Here is a 24263-nt window from a genome sequence, read left to right as displayed (position 1 = left end):
CTGGTTAAGCTGCGGGGGGCTGGAAAAGCAGCGCAGAGAGAGTTCAGCTGCAGCTGTAAGGTAGTACAAGTGCATGTGTTTATATCACCCTAATGGGCATTTTAGAGCCTACAAAACACTTTCAGCTACTACCCCTTAAAACATTTTCTCTCTAGATCGAGTGGTAAAACCCTGTTTTGGGCAGGGGGAGCTGAAGGACAAAGGTTCTAGTCACAACTCCACACCTGGATGCAAGGATTAAATGTCATACTGTATTATGTGAAGCATGTAAGAATGTCTGAAAGTCTTCCAAGTGTAAACCTTCCCCCTTTTTAAAAATGAACGATACATTCTGAACTTGCACTGGCCCCAACGAGACATATACATTCTTTAGAGAGGCTGCTGGCAAGGCCTCATCCCCACGTCCCACTATGCTGGGGCAAAAGGGCATCTCATACTCAGCCTTCCGTGATGATGGAAAAGAAATCCACCTGCCATCTCCCAGAACCATGAAGCTTGGTCACTGCTTGGATGATTATTTATGGAGACCCAGATGGTTTAGCCAAACCATTGTAAAAGCGAGGGTGGAGAAGATCTGTCAGAAGAGTCTTGTTGCTCCTGCCAGACAGGTGTGCATGTCAAACAGTGACCCTGAAGCAAGTGAGCAGCCAGGAGGCAGCCTGAAATTTATTTCATGAATGTTTGATTTTATAAAAAATAAAATAAAATAAACCTTCCCTTGCACTGTTTAACTCAAACATTGAAGCATTTGATCAGTTACTGACTTAAATAATTTTCACCTGTCTTATACTGATGTAATTTAAGTGCCTATTCTGGGATTTGCACCCTTTTAACTAAATTGATTTAAAAACTAAGTTTTCGTTTATTGGGAACAACTTGAGTTTAGACAAGGCTCCGGAGTAGCAACATTAAATACACTTTTGCTTCACAGAGTTTCAGAAGATTTATTTTCAGTCTGTACAAGTAGAGCTGTGCTGCCCTCACCCACAATGTCTCTCTCCATTGCCGTTCTGAGACGAACAAGAATAGCAAGGCATTTTTTAAAAAGGGCAGCCTTTAGCAGGCGCAATAAGACAAGTTAGTGTTCCAAACAATAAATTGGGTATCTGTTTTTATTTAAGGCATGATTTAAAAAACCACAAAAGTTAAAAGCTGCCAAGGACAAAGGAAAAAAAAGCCAGAGTGGGAGGGAAGAAACACGATAAGCAATGAAACCCCAGGGGCAAACAACTACGTTCCAAGCATTGTAAATACAGAGTACACAGCAACGAACACTTCAATGTCCAGAGCACAGTCCTGCTAGATCTAAGTTCTGGTATGCAGGGGAGTCTTTCCCACCCCCAAAAGTGAGATATAAGATCCCTGTTCCCATAAAAAAAAAAGTTCACGTGCTCAATTTTAATCGCACAGTAGTCCCATTGAAATCAACTGACTCTGCATGTGAGTAAATTCAAGCACATAGGAAGGAGTATGTTTGGAGGATCAATGTCTAATTTAGGAGGTTTTGAGGGCATCAATATGAACAAACAGACTCATCCACAGTTCTTCTGGAACAGCTTAAAGACTCAGACTGGAGTCCCCTTTCCTTGACCTACAGGTTCAGCACATCACAGGCCTCTTCTGTAAAATTCGAAGGCAAAAAAGCTGGGCTCATTCTCCCACCACCCCAATATTTCAGGTGCAAGATAACAGCCAGTTCCAACTGGCTGTTAAAACGGGATTTATTCTAGGCACTTGAACGGATCAGTCAGTGGAGCAGAGGAAGGCTGCAAGCTTCAGAAGCCAGCCACTTATTCACATTACAAGGAAAACAAACCCAATATATTATGAAGTTTACATTTTAACTATATAAATATAAGCAGACAATGGATCCACAGCTTCTACCACAGATGACTTAACAGAATAGTTTCTCTAGCTTCTAAAAAGGAGATCACAGTTGCAAGGGCTTATTCCCCTTGGTCAAAGAGGGACCCTACGGGGTGCTTGCTCTCTGTCCTGCACCATAGTCAAAGATGGAAGTTTTTTGTCTTCTGGTTGGAGGCCAGTGATTGTGATTGGGAGGGCAATTCTTGCCTATTTTTAGTCTCACTGCTGTTATGAGCTCCTTTAAGTTACAGCTATGCAGGAATTCTTTAAGTTACTTGTGCATTCTTTAGTAGTTGCCATATAAGCAAACAATTATATGTTCCTGCAGACAGCTTGAGAAGTACACTTAGGGCTTAAATCTTGCACCTTGGGCAGGCAAAATACTGGTGGATGTCAGTGAGAATTTTGCCTGCCTTAGAACTGCAAGACAGAATGGGAAATCCAGGCCTCATTAGAAAGTCAATGGCAAAATTCCCATTGATTTCAGTAGGGCCAGGATCTCACCCAGAGGCTTTAACAGGTCCGCACTCTCATGGATTTGCACCCTAGTTCAAAAAGACACATGCAAGGTGTAACCACCAGCAAAATCTCTTCCACAGTCCTGATCAACAACGAAAGGAAACAGGGCCCCAAAGAGCCATCCCAGTTCGGCACCAGATCCCGCGCATCCTGGAACTGGATGGAGGCGTAGGGTAGAGCTGAGAAGGCACTTTACAAGGTGTGGCAGGGCAGTACTCAACAGCAGCCTCAGGAGACGCAGATAGCAAGGTAGTGACTGGCAGCAAGGCCATGTTAAGAACATACCAATTTCCCATGGGAGTGACTGGAGGATGCTCTGTGCCGAATGCAGATTCGGCATTTGATTCATTGTGGCTCAGGATCCACCTGTTCAAAAGGAGGCAGCCCTTTCTAGCAGAGAGATCCATGCTAGAGACCACAGAGAACAATCAGCAATTTCTCACCTGAGAACCACAGGTGGGGTTGCAGTTATTTTTGGTTTCACATTTACACTTTTGCTACCGATGAAACTGGCTAGGGGACGCAGCAAAGAGACAGCTACCTGTGGACTGGGGGTCCTTGGGCTTCCCTTGTCATTCCTCTTCTAAGGCAGATTAGTTTCTATCACTAAGACTGACCAACGTAAAAGTAACAAAACAGGTAACCCTCCTTACAGACCACCACGGTGCTGACAGATTTGGCTCTCAGCCTATTGCCTTCAGGGAAGACTGGCAATATCTCTCTCTGGAGGTGGGCCAGAAGGCTTTGGGATGTTTTCATTGGCTTTTCCTTCAAACAGCATGACTCTGGAAAAAACAAACAGTCAGAAGCATGAGTTAAGAAAACAGGTGAAAGTTTAACCCATCACCAGGATCGACAACATCTGTTGGAAAACAACAAGGTCTTTCTCCTATGCTAGAAAGTCCACTAGTTGGAATGCAAAACTGGGTGTCAGGATTCCTGGGTTTTATTCCTAGCTCTGCCCCTGACATACTTTGGGCAGTGTCTTCACCCTTCTGCGTATCCATTTCCCTAACAGTGAAACAGAGATGTTCTACATTGCACAGGAGTGTTGTGAGGCTCAATACATGCCAGCAAAGTGCTCGGAGATCCCCAGATGCAAGGCCTTATAGATGTGCAGAATAGTAACTGGTTTATGTTTTTCTTGATCCGCTCTAAGCTGCAAAAATATGGCTGTGCTATTTCCCCATCGCCACCACTACTCTGTAGCCAGTAGAGGGCAGTATTGCCAACACAGTACAAGGCACAGTATCTCATTTTTGAAGCAGCCATAAAAGTTGTGCCTTGAATGTCACTTGCAAAGTCGCCCATTTGGTTCCCATCTGAGAGCGCAAGGGATTTGTATGTTCACTTTAAGCAGCCACTTGAAGTTGATTGAGAACACATGGCAGATCACTGCTTCTAATACACTATGCCTACAGACATGTGCATTGGACAGCATAACTAGCCACCCCCTGGAAACTACACTGCACGCACATTCAGAAGCAACAACAAGCAATCCATAGCGACTGTGTGCTGGAGAAGGAGGAGGAGTGACTGCCGATTGGGTGGGGCCGTAACTGGAAAGAGAATCCAGAATGCTTTTTAAACTGTCACTGCTTTATTCCTCCCTCAGAATTGTAGCCACTTAGCAGCTGCTATCTTGGTTTGGTGGCTTTTGCTGGGACTGGAACTTTGCATTTACAATTGGAGCAGAAACTCAACCCTGGCCTGAGGACAATGGGATGCTTGTTTGGGTGTCTGCTGAGAAGGGACCTGTCTCTGTCTACCTAAAACTAGTCATATTGGGGCAGAGGATGGAGAGTATCAAACAGGCTTCAGCAGGGGAAGAAGGTTGCCAAGGTTGCCATGAGCGTTTGTGGTAGGAGTCACGGAACTATTAGGAACAAATCCATCGCTGGGGGAGAAAACTCCAGAAACATCCTTCACTAACATACTAACCAAGGGCAGTTAAGGGGAGAGGGGTGGTAAAGATTTCCCTCACCATAAATACACAGCAGATTAATGGCAATTGTTCTGCTGGTGTGGGGAATAAAATGATTCCCTTAACATCCACTTTGGAGAGCCAGTCGCACTAGAGGTATCCTTCAGAAACGGACGAGGGGCACAGAGGAGAGAGGACCCCATCTATCCATCTCGGTTAAGCACAAAAGCAGTGCTAGCATGGTTGGTGGCCATGAAAGGCAGAGAGGATTGAGGAGGGTGGGGAAGGAGCCCATAGACTCCACCCCACTGCTAGGGGCAGCCAAGCTGGTGCCCAGAAGCCATTTGTTACAACAGCAGGGCTTTCACCGCCCTTGTCAGGAGGGCACAAAAGGCTGTGAGAAGCTTACACCAGTGGCTCATACCACAGTAGAAGTGCCTCCCCTCCCCCGCATGCACTGCTTCAAACGTGCCTCCTCCTCCCGCTCCGGTGCCAAGGGAACAAGGAAAATCTTGGCACCAGGCAGGGGGGACTCTGGAATGGATGTGAGGAGATGGGAAGGGGGATTCTGTAGAAAGAGGCAAGTGACAGGAGCCTCCCTGCTTCTCTGCACGGTCGCTGAATTCCCAGTTCCGTGCGGATGCCTTTCAGACAGGAAAGCAAGAGGGAACCTACTGTCCTGCAAACCCGGGCAGACTCAGGTGGGAGAGAGGCGAAAAAGACCTAATCGCTACACTAGCCTCCCCCACCCCCGTCTAGGGTTACAGCTAGATTGGGGCATGAGCGTGATAGGACCTGGGTGGTCCCTGGGGAACACCTGTGTGGACACACACCAGGCCACAGCCTGAGTACGAGGCTATGTCTGTACTACAATCACAGAGCGTGACTGCAGCTCACGTAGATGCAATCTAGCTAGCTCGGTTACCGGCGCAGTGAATCACGGCAGCATGGGCTACAGTACAGGGCTGACCCCATGAGTAATGACCCAGGGTTCCAGGCAGGCTTAGGCAAGCCGTGCTGAGGTGCGTGGTGCCGTGGCTTCGTGTCTATCGGCACCCAAGCTAGGTAGATCGAGCTAGCTGGCGTACATCTACTCGAGCTGCAGCGGCACCCCATGATAGGCCTATTGTGACTGTGTGGCGCACCACCTAGGAGGGCTGTGAGACGGGCCACAGGCTCAACCAGGCAAGTGGCCGAGGACTCCAGCGTACTGCGTCCTGTGTGCTTTGGAGCTGCTTTAACCCTGCCATGTCAATGCAGGACAAAGCCTCTTCCAGATACACCAGGCACCTCTGTAGCACATTCCTGGCAGCATGAGGTGGTGACAGACTTAGGACAGCCCTACCTCTGGATTTGGCACATGGTCCAACTTTGGAAGGTAGATTGAAAGCAAAGGGGGCCTGGAGCCACCACAACTTCAGCCCCCCTCCCCTCAGGCTCAGCCCTCACCCTGGCTGGACTCCGACTCCCGCCACAGTGACTCCCAACTCCTTCCATCCTTGAGATGCCGTTCTGCTCATTGCCTTCCAGAGACATTCTTCATCCTTTTCCCCATTCAGGCTTCCCAGCTTGTCTAGGACACATGGGTTCTTGCTCCATCTTTGCCCCTCGGGGACATGCAGAATAGCCCCTGCCTCCTGCTGCACCTGGCCCCCGAAACCTCCAAAGCGTGGAGCGCAGATCCCAGCATCACATCCTTTGTCTGCCCCCCAAACACCGCCAACACTCACAATTTAAGGACGGCGGAGCGCTTGCCAAGCATCACGTTGACGAAGTCCTGGTAAGAGATGGTTTCGCTAACCCCTCCAGTCACTTCAGAGATCATCTTCTTCAGCTCTAAGTGCGTCTTCGGAGCCCCCAGTTTCTCCATCATCCTTTTGACAGACATCAGATCTGCAAGAGGAAGAGCCAGAGAACCAATGCCAGGAATGGTGGCAGCGGGAGATAGTGCAGCACTGAACGTGACTAATAAGCCTTCGGGATACAGGACATCTACATTAACAACTCAGTCCTCCTCACCCCTTCAGTTACAAGCCAAGCATGCTCAATGGGCAACTCCGAGATCCAAAACAAAAGATCCAGCAAAACCTAAGCTGCCATTTTTTGCTGACCATGGCCACTGTGCCTCACGTTTCCAAGGTATAAAATAAAAAAATAATGCAGGAGAGATCCCTTGCAGCCCCATGCTGCTCTTGCAAAAGTCAGGGCTGACAGTCAGCAGCAGAAAGGTACCACAGAAACCAAGAATTACAGATATTTTTCCTCTGGGTGATGTCTAAGTTCGTTTAGTTACCAAACAAGTATCGGTGGCATCCATACTATTATACTTGTGTGCCTCAAACACTAGTGAATTCAGCCTCCTGTTAGAATCTACCACTCTCTCCTGCCTCGACCCCACAACATTGCTCTGGAAGTGTACGGCCATAACTGACTAGAGATTATCCTGAGGTAAAACATAAGACAGCCCCCACCATAAACCTGAGCATAGAGGTTGTGCCAAGGTGGGAGGAAGCTGCAAGTTAGACAGCTAAGGGCTGCTCTGACTTTTGCTGAGGCCAGTGGCCCTGGAGCAGCGCAGGGCTAAGGTGGTATAAAGCCACCTTTGCAGCCCCTCCCACTGGGTTTTGACTTTTGAGGTGCAGCCATCTGAGGGCACAGCATAGGATCAGACCCCTCGCTTCTAATCCTAACCCAGCTACTGACTCACTGCATGATCTGGGGCTAATCATGGCATCTGTGCCTGTTTCCCCATCCCTACCCTGTTGTGAGAAGATACGAGGGTCTCTGGATTCCAACTCTCCTGAAGTGTAGGAGGCAAGCGGCAGGGGAGGAGATTGGGGGGAGGGAGAGAGAGAAGCACCAATATTAAAGAAACCGAGCCAGACCCAAACAGGCCCCTTGGAAGTGGTGCTAAAACCCCACCCTCAGGCAGAATCTGAGGCAATTTCCTTCAGATTGTTCTCACTTGAACAATGAGCTGCAGGCTCCTTTCCTCCTCCTAACCAGCACCAGGGTTAGGAGCCAGGTCTCCTTCTTCCTCCCCGCCCACCAGGGACACTGGATCAGCTAAAGGAGGTAGAGGCGGCTGTGGCTTGCAGGGAACTAACAAGACAGACAGACACAGTGAATACCCTGTACTTTGGGTAAGTTAGCAACAGGGATGGCCCAAGGCAAAACCTGGGACCCAAATCCTGAACGTTGCAAAAGTCTGGATCTGGACACCGTGGCTTGGCCTCATCTCTTTTCAGCTGCCAGGGCCTGTCCCTGGGAAAGAGCAAGATAGCACCACTACCAGATGTGAGAAAAGCCTTCCTTAAAAACCTTAAGCCGGGAGATCTCAGCAGGTGAAAACAGAAAACTGGGCCCAGCTCCATAGCCTAGACCTCACCTTACAGAGGTCTGGGGGACAGCCCCTTCTCCCCTTACAGAGAGTCTGGAGGTAGGCAAGGACAAGCGAGCTTTGGTTTTGGGTGGAAACCTAGGAGCTTTGCTTGGTTTCCACCTCAAACCAAACAAAGCCTTAACGCTGCAGGCTCATCCAAGCATAAAACCCTGGATAGGAATCCATGACTCTTCCTGATACTTACTGAGAGAGAACCATGAGGAAAGGAGCCCAGAACAGAAAGAGAAGCAAGAGGGCTGAGCAGAGATCCAGGAGAAAGAGGGGAGCTTGGGACCAAGAGCAGACACATGTCTAATGCTTGAAGCAGGCAAGGAGAGACCCAGAGAGAGAGAGAGAGAAAGACAGACAGACAGAGACCATGGACAGGAGGCTGGACATGTGAGGACAGAGTCAGTCTCTCAGAAGCCAAGTGACAGAGTAAGGTTCCACAGGACCAGGCAAGAGATTTGGGGGGGAGCAGCCCGTGGTCTCTTTATCAGCACCTGGAGATAGAGTTTGTAAAAGTAGCAGCAACCCTGGCTTTATGCTTTGTAGTCCCAGTGTCTGCCCCAACAGACCACTCTCCTTCTGGCCCAGCAGCACTGATGTGTTCCTCAAGGGGTCACTCACCAATCTCGCCTTGGTTATTCAGGTCAAACTCCATGTATTTCTCTGGAAGAGACACACAGAAGGGAGTTAGCAAATCAGAGCAGCTTCAGCAGGCTCTCAGGGCAGCTCCTTCCACATCCCAGCTGAGGTAGAGGACAGCACTGAGTGGCACTGCTCCCTGACTGGGCACAGAGGCTAGATCACCAAGAGGATGCAATGAAACACACAGGGTGGTTATACCGGAATGGATCATTTGCCAGCTAGTCTTGCACCACATGACTCTTCGGAAACTGGCAACAACCAAGCCTTTCAGAGGAAGGCAAAAAAACCCCACACCCCAAAATGCCTAACAGTTGCACTATTGTGTGTGGGTAGGGGAGGACGCAAGATGGTGAGGCCTACTGCATACAGCACTGAGCTGGGAGTCAGGAGACCTGACTTCTAGTCCTGGTTCTACAATGATCTGTTATGGGACCTCAGGAAAGTTATTTTTCTCTGTGCCTGTGTCTCCCTTGCCACCTGAGACCCATCTGCCTAGTCAGACTGTAAAGTCTTCAGGGCAGGGAATGCCTCTGACTGTGTACATATAGCACCTAGCACCATGGGGCCTTGATCTCAGCTGTGGGGGCTCCGACTGCTACTGGAATACAAAGAGTGACGTGCCTAATACCACCACGGGGTGGTCACACAGGGACACAAATGTCCAAGCTCTTGGGGTTAGTGCCCAGCCTTGAAAGCAGGCTCAACGGGCTCTAAAGCTCAGTAATGACTTCCGTCGTGGTTCCTTTCCTACAGGGAAAGGAAAGAAAGAGACATGGTACAAAGCAGTGGCCAGTGGCAGACCAAGGTAACGAGATACGGATGAGGACATTGTGGTATGAAGGAGGGATTTACATTAATACAGTATTGCACAGGTAAAGGGCTGATTTTTCCCCAGTCGCTTAGGTCTGATTTCTTGATGACTTGGAAGGGGCACTGCTCCACTGGGTGGGGTAACCTGTCCATAGGATTCACCGGGAGACAAGAGATCCAGGCAGGCCTGCCCATGTCATGAATTTATCCCCTCTTCGAGGCACAGCGGCTCTTACAGGATAGTGCTCTTTCTTCAAGAAATTTTTAGCCCCACCACTTAAAGGCAGCACCATCACCAGAGAGAGATCAGCCATTAGCAACCATTACACAACATGCACTGAATAGATTTTCAAAGAGTGCATTTTTTTTAAACTTTGAGGCACCACGTCTATTACCAGCAGAGACACGCCTTTCAGAATTCGCTGATCCATGGGAGACATCATATACGACATGAGTGAGAACTGGGCCAGGGGTTCTGCAATTGAACCTGATCTCAGGTCACATAAAGGGGCTTTGAAGATACAAAAGCCTTTTTGATGGACTAAGAACCAATTAGGCCAAATGCCAGTTCAGAGGTGCCAATTAGTGCCACAGCCCCCCATTCAGAACTGTGACAGGGTCGCCCCTGGGTGAATGCATAGGGCTCGTTAGTGCTAATGGGAGCTCCGTGCATGCAATGCACCTGGGCAACACGTACCACTCATTAGCGAACTGTGTATTTTCCACACTGGGTAGTGCAGCAGGCCTGTATCTCCTCATGTGACAGAGCCTTGCTGTATTTTACTTGGCTGATCTGGTTTCTAGAGTAGATGGATAACTGGTTTGATGTGGTAAATGATCCTGTTTCCTGAAAGATCAGTGCAAGGCAGATGTATTGGGCCACAAATTCTTTGATTTAGCCCCAAGCTGTCAGCTAACTAGCCACTGGATGGTTGAATGACAGCCTTCACTCTGGATTTAAACACTAAGGCACAATGGGCAGGGATGGTTGGAAAACTAGTGAGGGAAGAAATTGTGTCCTTTGACACACCTAAAGAATCAGGAGAGTCAAGACAGTGTACAGCTTGGGATGGCTTACTGCACGGAGAGCTGGATATTTACTTTTCAGAAAAGGCATTCCACTGAAACCCACTGTTTGGCACTTGGTATAATGAACTGGCTATTGTGTATATGCACAATTTTCCTCTAGCAGCTAGAATCAGAACTCATCTTTATGTCCATGGCCCTATACTGCTAACCTCTAAAAGGAGATTCTCCTCGAGCTCAAGTGGTAGGAGTCTGGTTTGGGTCAGAAGATTCTGTTGCTCCTGGCAACTTGAAATTCCAAGTTGCTATAGTCTGCAGCATGGCAATAATTGACGCATAAGAGGGCTACAGATGCGTTACAATAACTTTCTATTATGAAAAACAGCCTATGTCTAATACCATTTAAGTTGCTACCATGTAGTTAGCTCCACAAGCATTCCCATTACGCGGTGCGCTATTCCTAGTGGGAAGAGGCTGTGTTATTGTCTCCCCATGCCAGCAAAGCCCCTGGGCAAGTGCTGGATACTGCTCCTTATTAATCAGCATCATTTCAGAGTATTAGAGGGGTAGCCGTATTAGTCTGTATCCACAAAGACTTGTAAGGTAACTCCCTTCTCTTCATGTGTCAGTATATTTATGCCTGCATCTGTAATTTTCACTCCATGCATCTGAAGAAGTGGAGTTTTTACCCATGAAAGCTTATGCCCAAATAAATCTGATAGCCTTTAAGGTGCCACTGGACTCCTTGTTATTTCAGAGTATTGTTGTGCTTTACAGTACCAGGCTCAGGAGGACACTCCTGGATGGACAAAGCTACATTCTTCTGCCCCTAAGCTCTAAGCAATGCCCTGATACCACTGTGGTGGGCACTATATTAAGAAATTCCCTCTCTTCTCCACCTTATTTTTGTAACATTAAGCAAGGTCATTTATAGCGGCACAGGGAAGTCCCAGCTCCATCACAGTATTTCCTTGTTCTACGGGCAAATTGCAGTTTAATTGCTCATTGTGCCATGTCCTTGTTCTACCAGCAACAGGTAAATAGCTGCCTCTGTTTACATTGCCCTGTGGCTCAGCTCAGGGCAAGAGGCCTAACCAAGCACAGGGCAGGGCATGATGCTAGAACTGCCCCTATGGCTGAGCAGCAGAGGACCAGCTGCAGGAGGGAATTTCCACCTTGACAAATGTCTCGTCAGCAAGCCCCCTTTCAGTCGCCAACAGAAATCCTGGGCTTGTCGGGGGAATAGCTTGTGACTGGCAGGTGGGCCAGAGGTACAGAGAGCAGCAAGGGACTAGGACAGCAGCTCTTGGGACAAGAGGCAGGTTTAATTCTCTACTTGGAGCGCCCTTCTTTGTGGCTCTGAGTCACTTGGCCAGGCTCAAGCACTGGGGTCACTCCTCCCAGCATACGAATCTGAAACGTGTCCCCCACTGCATGTCTGCTGTGCGCAGTGTGTGTGTTATTTTCTCTGTTCCTCTGAGAATGTTTGACAGGCAGTGCAGAGAACAGAGGCAGCTTTATACCATGGCGCTCTGAGCCTGAGCCTACACGTTCATGTTTCTCTTTCATCCTATGCTGCCGGGATTCAATGGGGTGAAATCCTGCCCTGCTAACCCCAGCGCATTCACACAAACACCGCTTCTGCACAGGGGCTCCTGAGACTCTCTGGCTCAGCTGGGCGAGGGGGACACACAATGCGCCGATTGTTGGGAGAAGCTGGAGGAGGTGTTGGCGGCAGGGAGCGGGACTCCCACAGAACAGGCCATCGAGCCATGGAGACAAATGCACAAGGCGGGGGGGGAGGAGATGCCGAGGCCTCCTGTTACAGGGAGTTCTGCGGCTGTGACCCACAGTCACAATGTTTGAAGAAAGCCCAATTCAGAGGGAAAATAATTCAGGGTTTCAGCAAAAATGGAAGGAGAGGCAGGTGATGGGAGTGGGTGGGAGGGAGGGAGAACCGGGGGAAATTGGAGACATCCAGTTCCCTCACTCTCCACTGGGCAAGGCACCAGCCAGCACCCTCCAGGGCTGAGATCAAAGTCAAAAGCAGCCAATGCCTGGAATGGAAGCAGGTTAGGCAGCTGCCCCAGGGCCCCTAAAGATGGGCCCCTATTTGCTGAGGAGCCGTGTGTGCGTGAGGACAGACGACCAAGGGGAGTATGGCACAGAAGGCATGTTTTCCCAGGGCAGGGTCTTTAAGGGTTTGTCTACACTGCAGCTGGAAGGTGCGAGTCCCAGTGCGGGGAGCCAGACTTGCACTAGCTCTGCTCGGCATGGGCAGCAGCTCAGGTTAGCCACCGGAGCTCGGATCTAGGGGATCGGGCAGTCTTGGAGCCTGGTGGCTAGCCTGAGCCGCCGGACATGCTGCTATTTTTGGTGTGCTAGTTCGAATGGAGCTAGAGTGAGAGTCTGTCTACCCCCTCTGGGAATCCCCCTCCCAGCTGCAACACAGACATCCCCTAAGGTTTGAGCATTGGCCTGCTAAACCCAGCGTTGTGAGTTCAATCCTTGAGGGGGCCATTTAGGGATCTGGGGCAAAAATTGAGGATTGGTCCTGCTTTGAGCAGGGGGTTGGACAAGATGACCTCCTGAGGTCCCTTCCAACTCTGATATTCTATGATTCTAACGGCCTGTTGAGAAACAGAGGCAGCCAAGACAGCTCAGCGTGAGACTTGCCCCACCCAAAACGGGCCCAAACCCCTCACCCAGAGAGCCCCACATGCAGATCCATGCTTTGTGCTGCCCTCCTCCCCACCACAAAAAGAAAAGAAAAAAAAACACCATTCCAGGCCTAAACCAAAACCCCAGATCTAGGAACAGGAGAGTTTTGGGTGGAAAATGAAGATGGGGCACACCTCTAAACTCCATCAATATGGACTGGACTAGGAGAAGGGGTCTGGGAGGGAATGGGTTGGGCTGGACGGCAATCTATAGCGTGTTAGGAAAGACAAGAGGGACAAGTGGCCTAAACAGGGATCCCAAGACCCTCCAATTCTGAGGAAGTTTGGAGCCCAACTTTGTAGCAGAGGCTTCTACTCACTTGTCCAATCAATCTAGGTGCTTATATGGCTACAATCACTTTATTGGCTCAGTATCTCCTAGGATCTATCGAAATACTTTTTCTCTCCTCCCCTTCTCACCCTCTAGGGCCTTGCCTGCACTGGAAGATTCTGTATTTGTTTTCAAGCAATGGTGCAGCCATTGCTAGCATGGCAGCTGTGCTGTTGCTGGAAAACAGGAACACATGTTTGAGCGCAGAGCTGCCCTTAGAGGAGTAACTATTTTGCCAAAGTTGTGTGAGAGGTGCCTGCGGAGGGACCACTTGAGGGTGTGTGTCTGTGTGTGAAGACTCATTGTGGGAAAACAAGTCACAGTGAAGGTTAGCGCTTAGTCTGAAACGTGAGGAGGCTGTTATCTCAGTTTAGTCACTTATCTCTTCTGGCAGCGAGTTCTACAGTCTGGCTGTTCCTAGCTTCTGGGAAAAGGCTACCCTTGGCACACAGAGTACAGGTGAAAGGGGACAGAGAGCGGCAGCTAAGTCTCACCTTTGAACACCGCAAGTTTCTCCTCCAGATCTTCTTCATCACTGAACTTGGGGTCACAGAGAAATTCCTAATAGGGGCAGAAAAGTCCCAAAAGTTAAAAACACAAGGCAAAGCTCCTCAAAACTCCTAGGGCAAGTCTAAGATGGGATGTGTGTTTGACTAGATAAATACCCAAGAGGGGAATTAACTGCCAAAAGTCAAAAACAGATGCTGTTTACAAAGCTGAATATCATCAGTGCCAGGAGAGATCTAAAATGAGTCAGTTCCTGCCCCCACCCTTATAGTGAGAATCCTAGGGAACCAAGAGGGAATCACAGTGCCTGGAGATTTCTTAATGACAACACCTTCATTGCACCAGCAACTCCGGGACTGTTCTAGCGGCAATGCCGGGGGATTCCTTTCAGTTCTGTCCATAGGCAAACACTATAAGAGTGTTCCTGATATAGCCATATAGAGTCTGAGGTAGCAGATGAGAGACTCCAACCCCCTCACCTCTCTCTCCTCTATGCATACACACCAATGGCTTTTGGTTCTTTAGAGCCAGCACAGTTCTCTCAGGGCTTTGAAGCTCCTGGATTCACTCAGGATGTGGTGCACACTGGATACTAAGTTAAGAGGACCTTTTACTAGCGAGACACAGCTAGTGCCTCTGATGCACTGAGACAGGAAACAGGTTCTCCCAAGTGCTGGAGGAGTGGCATGCCTGTCAGTTCTGCTCATCCACTTGCAGATGTCTCCAGGCTCCACTGCCATCATCTCACGGCTTTATTATTAAAGTGCCTTAGCACTGCAAGGTGAAGAGCCTGGAGCTCCAGCACACAGCAGGATCTGGACAGCAAGCTCCACCGCTGTGCCCCTCCAGCGAACCTCTGCTGGCAATATACTCCCTGCAGCTGCAAACTGCAGGGTCTTCCGCTTCTTTTCCAGCTTCCCATGTCCACCCAACGTCCAGGAATTTAGTCACTTGGTCCGTGTTCAGCATTCTTCTCTGCAGCAATCATTAACAGCTGCCGTTTATTTTTTTGCTTGTATGGGGCAAGGACCCTCCAAGGGATTGAGGGGCAGTGGGCTGAGGCTGCTGCACACTCCATACATTCATGGCTACACAGTTTGTGTCTGCAACGCATGGGAGTAGCAGAAGCGGCCCCTGGCCTTAAGGTATTGGGATGCCCAGTCGTCACTAACATTACTGGAAACTTGCATGTTCTTTCCTACAACCCTGCTGGACACAGCCTTTACTGCTAACAAAATAGGAACCAGGCTGCTGGACCCCTGAGGTGGCTCAGAAAGTCTCCGCCTATAGCTCTGGGACCATCAGGTGCTGACTCAGCCATCTCTAGTCTGGAGATTTTAGGGCTTTAAGTACATTTGACACCTGTTTCAGAAGAGAGAAAACAACCAGTCAGCCACACCCAAAGCAGTGGCCAGCATGGATGGTGGGAGGGGCGGGATGTGATGCTTCCCAGGGCTGAGAAGCACTTTGCTACCACCTATCGGAGGTCAGCTCCATGACTGCACCGGCCACAGGCAACACAAGCACTGCCCACTAGGCCTCTGCAGGCCCCGCTGTCTCTCAACCGGTTAGTGATAGGCACACTCCAACCCCTGAGCCCTCCAAGCGACTCCCAGAGCTCCCAGTCCCTGATCCACTGGACACTCCCAGTATTCGCAGATTCACTGCTTCCAAAGAAACAGTGCACCCCAGCTTCCCTGTTACCTCTCAGATCATTGCTCTGCTTCACACACAGCACTTAGATAGGCTGATAGTGAAATCAAGTAAAAGTCTATTTAACAACGTGTAGAGGTTCAAGAGATAGCAAGTAGAAATATTGGAAATAGACAGTTACATATAAAACAAAATCAGAACACGCATTTGACAACCTAGACTTACTGCACCAGTTACTGTCATGTCTTCTATCTGGAGCAAATCTCAGCCCAAGCCCTTTCAGTATTTTACAGCCAGGTTTGGCTGTGATCTTCTATTTGTGAGACAAGTCATTCTATCAGCTTGCCCCCCTCCCAAGGAAATATCCAGGGTCTACCTACCTCTGTGTCCCATTATAACCCAACAACCCATTGGGTTTACTTGTAAGCAGGGCCGCCTCCTGATGTTTATTTCTTTCTGCAAATTTCCTCTCTTGAAGGTTTTTGCAACCTCTTGATTAGCATTTGGCTCAGGATGCAAACCAGCCTCCACTGTGAGACATACAACACACAGGAGACCGGACACGTTACCCCCTGCCGTAAGAATGTTCGAAGTTTGTCCCCTCCTGGTCACCTGCCTTAAGAACATAATTCTCAGCATAGAAACCTAACTCCTTCAATATTACCCATACACACTTGTCACAGTGATTATGGTAACCAAGTGGCTGCTGGCTTTCAATAGAGACTTCACATGCCACCCTTTAGTGAATTATTATGCATATATCCAGCCCAGCAGATGCCTGTAAAACTCTATGCACTCCTGTGCCCTCTGCCAGCTGGCACCAAGAGGTCCGTGGGTCACACTGGGGAAACCCCCAAATGCACTGCTGGCTCTTCCCCAGCACAGAGCTGACCAAGAACCCATCTACATGATTCAATTGCAGTCATTTTTAAAAAAAATCCTACCATACTTGCCTCCTCCCTCTCAGAGCCCACCCCATCCCCGCTCTGTACAAACAGCTCCTGGCATTCTTACTTATAGCACAGAGACAGGCCTGGATCAGCACACTAGGGCTGAATAGTAACACCTCGCTCTCACACCGTGCTTTTCATCAGCGCCTCTCCAAGCAGGTCAGTATCGTTATCCTCACCTAATGACTGGGAAACTGAGGTACATAGTGGTGAAGTCTGGATCCAAATCTGCATTCTGTTAAATAGCCCCATCTCTAATAGGGTCCCTCTCAACTCTTGCTAATTAATTAGTTATTGCTTAATATACCTCTCGACGGTGCTCAGATTTTATGGTGATGAGCAGAGTGTAAGAACCAACACAGAACAGAATGACATCCCTTAGCTCTGGTCTCTCAAGCAACCTCAGAGAGATCAAGCAGCTCTGCTGTGTAAAAGCCCCTCACTAAAGATTTCAGTCATGTTACCGCTGGATCATTCTCTCACCACCAGCGAGCCACACTTTATTCAGGTTCTCCTCATGCACAAGCCTGCCTGTTCCATTTACCACCACCCCTGCTCCCAACCATGCTCTCTGCAACTTAACCTGACCTTTCTTTACAGTGACCAGATCTGAACACTGCTCTAAAGGTGGCAAAAGCACAGTATCCTTAGGCTTGTGTAACATACGCTGCCTGATACAGCCTAGTGTTGCATTAGCATCTGTTACCACAACAGCACCTCCACTTGAGAATTTAAACAGCTGGTCTAAGCAACACACCCAGATCCTTCCCCTCACCCACGTAAACCAGTCTGGTTCCCTTTGAACCACACTTGAATAGAAAAAATGATCCAGCAAAGAGTATCACTCTCCAGTTCAATACTATGTTCAGCCCTGGAACCCAGCTGAAAGTGCAAGGGGAGTTTTGGGCGGCAGAATGCCATTACTCAAGGTGGAATTCAGCCAGGTCATCAGGGTTAGCGTTCTATACGTAGAGAGAGTCTCAGGGGAGCGGTGAGGGACACAAGTGGTCATGCCCTTGGCTTCGTATCTCATCCAGAACTCCAGCAGCACACTATCCCCATACACCATCTGCCCACCCTCTGTAGAGCTCATGGGGCACGGTGGCAGACTCGCAGGCTACAGAGTGAACCTGTGTTGGGAGGGAGGGTTATTATGGGTATAAACAATCTCTGCAGAAGTGACCTGTCTAACGTCACAAGAGGAGGGAGTGGAAGAGCCAGTACAGAACCAGGGCCTGACTCCCAGTCCCACGACTTACTGCCGGAACATGCTGAGCAGAGCAGTGGGTATATTTTTCTCACAGAATGGAGGGGTGGTGAAAAAGGAGAGGCATTTAGGATGGGAGGACATCAACTCCTGCTGCCCTAGGCCAGCTATAAGTTGCCAGGGAAGGTGCCCAGATGCCAACACATAAGAGCAGGTGGCACTGACCCAGCAGGTATTCAGCTATCTTGATGTCAGCAGCCAGTTCTCTTGCTACAAGAAGTTGGGACCGGGGAAGTGGGGGGGGAATGCATTTCATCAGCCGGGGGAGAGAGTCACAGCCCAGCAGCCCTCACGGGGCCTGGTCTGGAATGTGCAAAGCAACAAGGAAGACATTTCAAATGGAAACATTCCACCCTCAACACTGTATACAATTCCTGTTTGTAGCCACTGTGATAAGAACAACAGGCATTAACAATATCACAGAGGAATTCCACCCCCAGGGTCTGGCGACTTGGGCTCTGCTCTAGCGGTTAAGGTTGCTCCCAGAGCCCTCTGCTGGGGCTCCAGCTTTTAGGGGCCTAGTTGCCTATCTAGCATCTTATTACTATGCAGAAGTGCACAAATGAGACACACCGAGTGCACAGATTAGACGGAGCTACTCTTGGTTAGAGGACATCTTCTTTAGGCATATGGACTTGGATGCATAAGCCCTCTCTAACTGCAATACAACTGGGGTAGCAAAAGCACAGACCCCCTCAGCCCCACCCCACTAACCCACCTGGACCTTTCAGGGTATGGAGGTATGATTGCAGCATGTGGAGAGCTACCTAGTTCAGGAACCAAGAGCAGCAAAGCCACCGCAGCATGCATGGTGCAAGCCTGCCCAGGACCCTGGGTGTGTACTGGGGTGGCTAGCTCTTGCGGAAGTCCACGCTGCTATGGCTTCACTGCTATTGGTACCGAAGCGAAATCAAACCTACGCATGCTGCAATCACACCTCCAACTGCAGTGGAGACAGGAGCCTGTCCCTCATGAGGGGCAGGCCCATCTACCTATAGCATTTATAGTGTTTGTAGCGTGCCCATCACTGGGCCTGTCACAACGGGCCATTGAATTCTTAGGCTCTGCTGAGACTGCCCCTTGAAGCAGGGACCTCAACTGGGGCATTTTTGTCAAAGTCCCTAAAGCAGTCCCCTAAGAAAGAAACACATTGGAAAGGATAGCTTCAATGCCCTTTGGCAGTCAGGAGGCAGCAGTGGGGAATGGCTTCCTGCCAGAGGTCCTTATCCACACAGGAGTCAGGAGAGTACTAAGTGCACCATTTCAGCTTCTGACAGCAGAGTCCAGAGGGGACCAGCTGTTAGCTTCCCAGGTGGCATCCCTGACTGTTCTCCCCAAGCCTGCTAGGGAGTGAGGATAGGTGCTCCTAACAGATCTCTATCCTGCTTAATGGAGCTTGTTTGCAGCCCTGGGGATTTTGCAGGCTGGAAAATCCCCTCAGAAAAAGTTGGAGAAAGTTTCTCCTTTTCCATATACGGTCCGGGCTGGCTCTCGAGGGCGACCCCGCCATGCCATCTGCACAGCCTGGTATGCCAGCTATGTTACAGTTGGGAGGATTTGGAGAGGTTTAAATCTCTGCAGTTGCACAGCTGATCAGATTTTTAAAAAGGCAAAAAACAACTATCCTACCTCACCCTCAGTGAAGAGAGGAAGTACAGAGGCTGGTCAAGAAGAGCAGAGCAGGGTTAACTGTCCGCAGCTGTTCCAGCCCATTAATCCCGCAGTATTTGCAGGCTGTTTGCAGCCTGTTTCATGCAGCAGTTGTGTGCACAGAACACGCACCCCTAACACTCAGGGCAGCACACCCTAACACTCAGGCCCAGGAGAGGTGTTAAAGTGGGGGGGGAGAAGCCAGCAAGGGCATTAAGTAGCTCTCCAAGGAAATCCAAGCTCGTTGCATTTCAGACACCCAAACCCCACTACAAGGAGACTCCTGCCGCAGAATGAGGGTGGCACAAGTCATAAGAACGTTCCCACTCAGTGCAATGGGCTGAAACTACCCCAGCTCAAAGTGTCAGAGGGTTCTGGGAAGAGCAGCTTTCCAGAGTCCTGGCCCTTGACACTTCCAGGTGCGATTGGGGGAGGTTAGAGAGCAGAACGTAGCTCTTTCCTCAGCCGCCTTAGCCCCAAATCTCGCAGTTGCCCCTGGATATTAGGCAGTGCTAGAACTGACCCCAATCTCTCTAGTCTCCACATCTCCCAGCCCTGTAAGCTGCCCTGGTATCTCACTCTTAAATCACCCCCACATCAGACACTGTGTCTACCTCTCCTCTGCCAGGTGCTCTCTTATTCAGGCCTCTCACTGGTTCAAGTCCTCTCCAATCCCCTCCTCTGTGGTCTCCAGAGGTCCCAACTCTACAGGGCTCAGTCAGTCCAAGAGATCCTGGCTGCTCTCATCCATACCCAGAAGAGAAACCCACCAAGTGCAATACATTGGCACACAGTGAGGGCAAGAGATTGGGATTGGGGCACCTCAGTTCTACTCCAGGTTATGCCACAGGCTTGCTCTGTGACCTTGGGCAAGTCATTTCCCCTCTGCGCCTCAGTTTCTCCACCTGTAATATGGAGATGACACTCCCCATCCCCATGGGGGTTGGGAAGGTTCATCAGCCTTTTCAAGAGATGCTCAGATGGAAGGTGCTGGCCTGGATGAGCTCCAGATGTTGTCACCCTCCTCCCTGAAGCCTTCACTGGCTTTTGTCCATCTCAGAATCCATTACACGCCCCCACAGCCTTTGAGACCCTTCATGGACGTGCCCCTTCACCCCACACCCTCTTCTCTTCCTAGCCTCCAGCCCACTCGTTATGGGCCTCCTGACAGGTGGAACAGCAGGAAGTCTGGTAAAGTGCCAAAGCCACCCAGAATTAACCCAGCCAGCTTCCTATTGCCAGCACTTACCATCCCAACTCCCCTTCCTCCATGAAGCACCTCCCCTGAGAGATTAAGGCACTTACTGTCCATGGCATGGGCACGGAAGACAGGAGAGAGGTGGGGGGGGGGGAAGATGGACCCATCTTGTATCCTAGTCTCTGGGACAGGAGAAGGTTTCCCCCTCCAGCCCAGGGGCCTCCTCTGTACTGCACCAGGGAAAGGGACCTCATCCAGCCCTGGTACCAAGGGCATTTACCCTAACGGTCCCTTGAACCCTCTAATCCTTGATTTGCTGTTCCTCCCTCCAGCCCCCTGCCAAGGTCTGCAGGACGTCCGGAGGCCCCACCACTGAGCTCACCCACTGGCTACACAGAGCATGGAGAAAAGACCCAAGTCAGCCTTCACAAGAGGCAGAAACTGTGCACTCCTGGGAGAGGAAATCAGAACAGCTCGGTACAGGCTGGGGTGAAAGTTGAAAGCCCTTCCCAAGAACAATAGCTCCTATTCTTCCCAGGGCGCGCTCCTGCAGGGACCGTTATGGCAGCTGGCCACAAAGCATCCACTGGCACACAACGGTCCCTGGCAGAGGCCCAGCCCTTAGCCACACACACGATTTCAGTCCTCACCTTGTAGTGAGGAAGGGGAAGAGCCCGCTAGCTCGGGGGTTGCTGTCAAGAGACAGCCCCTGTGTAGATCCAGCTTTGCTGTCCTGCAGTCTCCTGCCCTAACCTCCTGCAGCGGAAGTGCTCCTCCAAGGGCCACTGGCTGTGGAGAAAACAGGCCTAAGTTTCAGGGTAGAGTGCAATGGGGCCTCTCTCAAAGTGCCCGCCTGGCACCAGCCATGTGCCCAGCACAGGTTGGATCAGGCCAGAAGAGTGTGCAGGGAGCCCACTGAAGGAGAGGAAAAAGGCACCCACCTCCACCCCATCCCTCCCACTGAATGTACCTCTGATCTCTCAGCTGTCGGAGACCGGCCCCCTGAAGGCATTCCTTTGCCTCAGCACCACAGGGCCCGAGGGGACACAACGCTAGACTCACGGCCAGTGGCTGTGGACGTAATACAGATTCCCCATTCCTCACCTTGCCGTCCTGCCCCAGCCACCCATTCCTGCCCCACACCAGACCAATCTCCACCCCAGGCTCAGGCCAGCTCCATTCCTTCCTGGCTGCCACACCCCTGCCCTCTTCTCAGGCCAGCCACACTCCCTGCACAGCACCACTGTGGTTTATGGGGAAGCATTACTGCATACCTCAGGGTTTGCTGCTGCCCCTGTTGAAGCCACAGCAGCACTGAGGTCTGTGGGGAAGAGGGCCGTTTACACTTGTTTTACCTTCACGGGCCCCTCTGCTCCGGTCCTGGTTCAGTCTGGTTGGATTATTCAAACATAACCTCAGATCTGAGCTATGCAACTAGGACAGGAGTGGGAAGCTGCTGGGAAGGGACCAGGCCTGGCTGCTCATTCCCATCATCCTGCCAAATGGTCCCATGATGTATGAACCTTGCCCAGCCTGCAGAGCACACCCAGGGGCTCTGTGAGGCTCAAAGGGGCAGCTCTGTTTTGTTGGGCCCTCTGCCAGCGAACACCCATATGGCTCTATCCAGCTACCTCTCCGCTTTGGACACCTCCCCATCCCACCCTATGGCAGGCTGGGGAGACACCCTCCTTCACCTGTCCACAAGTTTCCATAGTCTCTGAAGATCCCTACGTGCACTGGGAAATGGAACTGAAGCACTCAGAAGGACAGCTGGGCACCTCACTCACTACTATGGCCCCCTAATACCAGAGTCACAGATCCAGCCCGTGGGGATGGGGCTCTCCTTGCTGGGGCAGGACTGGGTCCCTCGAGCCATGAGAGTAGGTCAGCAGGTCTATTCCCATTTGGGGCTGGGGGAAGCAAGCCAGACACCAGACAGGAGGCAGTTACATGAAGAACCCAGTGGGAATTAAGACTAACTAGGGCCTGGCCCCACAGACACTTTAGTCTTTCCACACACCCCACCTCAAAACAGTGCCCCTTCATAGACCCCTCCTGCCAGCCAACACTCCAACTCGGATCTCCATGCAGCCCCCCTCATATGGATTCTTCCCCCGCAGCCTCCTTCCCCTGCAAACGCCTTCGTCTTCCCCTCCCAGCTCTCTACACAGACCCTTAGTTCACGCCGATTTCTCGTCGCTTTTGGGCTTCTAGCTGAAGGATTCAGCTTTAACTAGCTCCTAACCATTTCAATCTGCTCCACAAGGGAGACGAAACAGGGCACAAGCCAAGGGATCAGCTGCCATTTACACTGGGAGACACCCAGGCTTTGTCTGCAGACAGCTCTCCCCACCGGGCACAGGCGGTGGTCTCACTTGCAGCGCAGTTTAGGAGCTGGAGGGCTTTAGTGACACGCTTGGAAAGGTGTTTTGTTTTGTTTTGTTTTTTGGGTTTGTTTTTTTTGGGGGGGGGGGGAAGAAGAGGAGGACTGAGCCAGATCTAGGACCTTCACTACACAACGCCACTGACCATGGTCACTCCGGCTAACAAAAGGTGTCTTAAGAAACGGTGCATGTTTGATTGTTGTGTCAAGCTGAGAATCTGATGGGGGAGGGGGAAAGGGGGATTTCAAAACTTTTCAGTGAAGAAACACAAATCATCCATCCTTACCCCTAACACGCTGGCCCCCACCTAGCACGGCTCACTGGATGAGCTCAAGGCTGGAGGGAGGCACATTAGAATTGCTTTAGGAGGAGGCTCTTCAGCAGATTTTACTAGAGAGCGGGGTAACTGAGGTAGGGGAGCGTGTCCCTGTGGGTAGAGTCCTGAACTGAAGTTCAGGCTTTCCCATCCCAACTTTGGCAAGTGACATCATTGGTCCGTGCCTCAGTTTCCCCAGAGGTCAGCTGTGGCTAGCTAGGCCCTGCCTGGCAGGGGGTGTGATAGGGGTGGCGCAAGCACCTAGACACACCTATGCCCCCAAAACACACCCACGCCAGAAGCCAAGACTTGGCCCCTTTCCCCAGTTCACACGTGGGAGACCTGGGCTGGACGCAGGTTGAGCCGCGTGCGACGTGTGTCGGAAATCGCAGGGCGGCAGGAACTTCTGGCTCCCGCCAGCCACGTGGAGCTGCGGGGCGGCCTGTCCCGGCCCCAGCTGGGGGGAGCCGGAGCAGAGGCGGCTGGGACCGCAACCCCCCGGCCCCCTTCCCAGCAGCCGCAGGTAGGAGCGAGCAGCTCAGACCCTGGCAAACCAGCACCCACAGGGGAGGACCCCCCCCCCGAGCAGCTCGCCTTCCCAAAGCCCCTTCGCAATCCAGCTCCCCAGCCCGAGGGGCGCCGGATGGACGCTCTGGCCAGGTCCCCCCCCGCCCCGTGCACCCAGCTTCTCCAGCGCGCCCGGCTCCGTCCTGGCCGGCGCCCCCCGCCCGCTCGCCTCCTACCTTGTTGATCTCCTCCAGCCGCCCCTCCTGCTGCGCTCTCCGCTGCCCGTAGGCTTTGCCTCCTGCGCCGGGAAGAGAGGGGCATTAGCGGGGTGGGGCGGGGGCCGGGCAGCGCAGCGGGCAGCGCAGGGGGCTGCGCGGGCTCGGGGCGCGCTTACCTTGGAAGCGGCTGTTGAGGGTCACGGCCATGCTGAGCTGCCCCGCGCCCTCCCGCCGGCCGGGCTGGCTGCACTGCGGAGCGGGACGAGCTGCGAGCCGGGAGCGGAAGGGCAGCCCAGCCCCTCTTGAGCGCAGCCATTCACCAAGCGGGGCCCTGGTGACTCAGCGGCCCCTCTGCTGGAAGAGGCAAAAGCATGCACCGGCCAG

General features: G+C 51.3%; 1 protein-coding gene across 1 annotated transcript; it reads right to left on the bottom strand.

The window, feature by feature from the left end:
* Positions 1-1084: 1084 nt before the first annotated feature.
* On the bottom strand, positions 1085-24263 carry AIF1L (allograft inflammatory factor 1 like). The gene is made up of 6 exons (XM_084649696.1): positions 24056-24263; positions 23898-23959; positions 13724-13790; positions 8322-8363; positions 6040-6202; positions 1085-3170 (listed from the first exon to the last, which is right to left on the bottom strand). Exons 1-6 carry the CDS (start codon positions 24084-24086, stop codon positions 3083-3085), a joined length of 453 nt encoding a protein of 150 aa, XP_084505822.1. The 5' UTR covers positions 24087-24263; the 3' UTR covers positions 1085-3082.

Source organism: Lepidochelys olivacea (assembly GCF_965140295.1).
Source record: "Lepidochelys olivacea isolate rLepOli2 genome assembly, chromosome: 16".
Lineage (NCBI taxonomy): Eukaryota > Metazoa > Chordata > Testudines > Cheloniidae > Lepidochelys > Lepidochelys olivacea.
This window is presented reverse-complemented; position numbering and strand designations above follow the sequence as displayed.